Source organism: Gekko japonicus, unplaced genomic scaffold (assembly GCF_001447785.1).
Source record: "Gekko japonicus isolate JY-2015 unplaced genomic scaffold, Gekko_japonicus_V1.1 scaffold28741, whole genome shotgun sequence".
Classification (NCBI taxonomy): domain Eukaryota; kingdom Metazoa; phylum Chordata; class Lepidosauria; order Squamata; family Gekkonidae; genus Gekko; species Gekko japonicus.
This window is the reverse complement of record NW_015219006.1, coordinates 1-1249: the sequence shown is the minus strand read 5'-3', so window position 1 is coordinate 1249 and position 1249 is coordinate 1. Positions and strand designations below refer to the sequence as shown.

At 50.4% G+C, this 1249-nt stretch overlaps 1 protein-coding gene across 1 annotated transcript; it reads right to left on the bottom strand.

Annotated features, from left to right (window-relative positions):
* Window positions 1–472: 472 nt before the first annotated feature.
* On the bottom strand, window positions 473–1246 carry LOC107125227 (olfactory receptor 1L6-like; the record flags this gene model as incomplete). The annotated part of the gene is made up of 1 exon (XM_015428673.1): window positions 473–1246. A coding segment is annotated over one exon (774 nt), but the record flags the coding sequence as incomplete, so codon positions are not given.
* Between the last annotated feature and the right edge of the window lie 3 nt (window positions 1247–1249).

Sequence of the window (1249 nt, the reverse complement as noted above, 5' to 3'; positions counted from 1 at the left end):
TGAGTCACTGCTCACTTCTTCAGATGCCTCAAGAAGTGTGTGGTTACTCAGGAAAGTCACAGATTTTGTTACTCTTTAAGGGTCTCCTGGGCTGTTGTTCTTTTCTACTGCAAAAAAACACAGAATGGACTTAACATCGCAATAGAAATGGTATGAAATGAATTCCCACCCCACTCCATGTGCCTGCAAACGAAACATGGTAAGAGTCTTCATTTCATCACAAGCAGGTCGTTGCCATGAACCCAAGATAATGGCTGCCGCCACAGGCAAGGTGGTTGTGCAATGCCAACTCCACTGTTCCTGAAGCAGAGTCCTAACTTGGTCAGGAGAAAGGCGAGCGTACGATTATTTTTACACAATTCAGTGAACAAAGTAGGAGCCACAGCAGTTATACAGCAGAGTAAGAACGAAATCTACTCAGACGTTTCCACTCTGTAATGGTGGAATAGCGGACATTTACTGGAGTGGCTGCTTAGTGTATCTCCTGGCCAAAGAGCCTCCTCAAGGCCTCTTTCATCTTGTCATTCCTCAGAGTGTAGATGAAGGGGTTCAGCATGGGTGTGACCATAGTGTACATGATGGCGGCCAGAGTGTCCTTCTCAGCCGAGAAGCTGGACGAAGGCTGGAAGTAGACCCAGATGACGGTGCCGTAGAATAAGGCCACCACTGTCAAGTGGGACCCGCAAGTGGAGAAGGCCTTTTGCTTTTCCTTAGCGGAAGGAATCCTCAGGACGACCACCAGAATACGGACATAGGAGAAGACAATGACCAGGAGAGCGCTGTTGACCACCAAAGCCCCTTCCGTGTGTACCACCAAAGCATTCAACCGTGTATTGGAGCAAGAGATCTTCAGCAGTGGGAAGACATCACAGAAGAAGTGGGATACCTGCTTGGAAGCGCAAAAAGAGAGGCGGGACATCAGGACGGTGTGGAGGAGAGAGTGGAGGTGAGAAACCAACCAGGAGCCAGCCACTAGCAGTAGGCAGGCCTGGTTGCTCATCACTGTGGCATAGTGCAGTGGCCGACAGATGGCCACGTAACGGTCCACGGCCATGGACGCCAAGAGGAAGCTGTCGGTGATGCCAAAGGCCACAAAAAAGTACATCTGGGCCAAACATCCACCATAGGAGATCTTCCTCACTCCAGAGAGCATATTGGCCAAGAGATTGGGCACGGTGGCTGTGGTGAAGCAGATGTCCACCAGGGAGAGGTTACTGAGGAAGAAGTACATTGGGATGTGGAGGAGCTG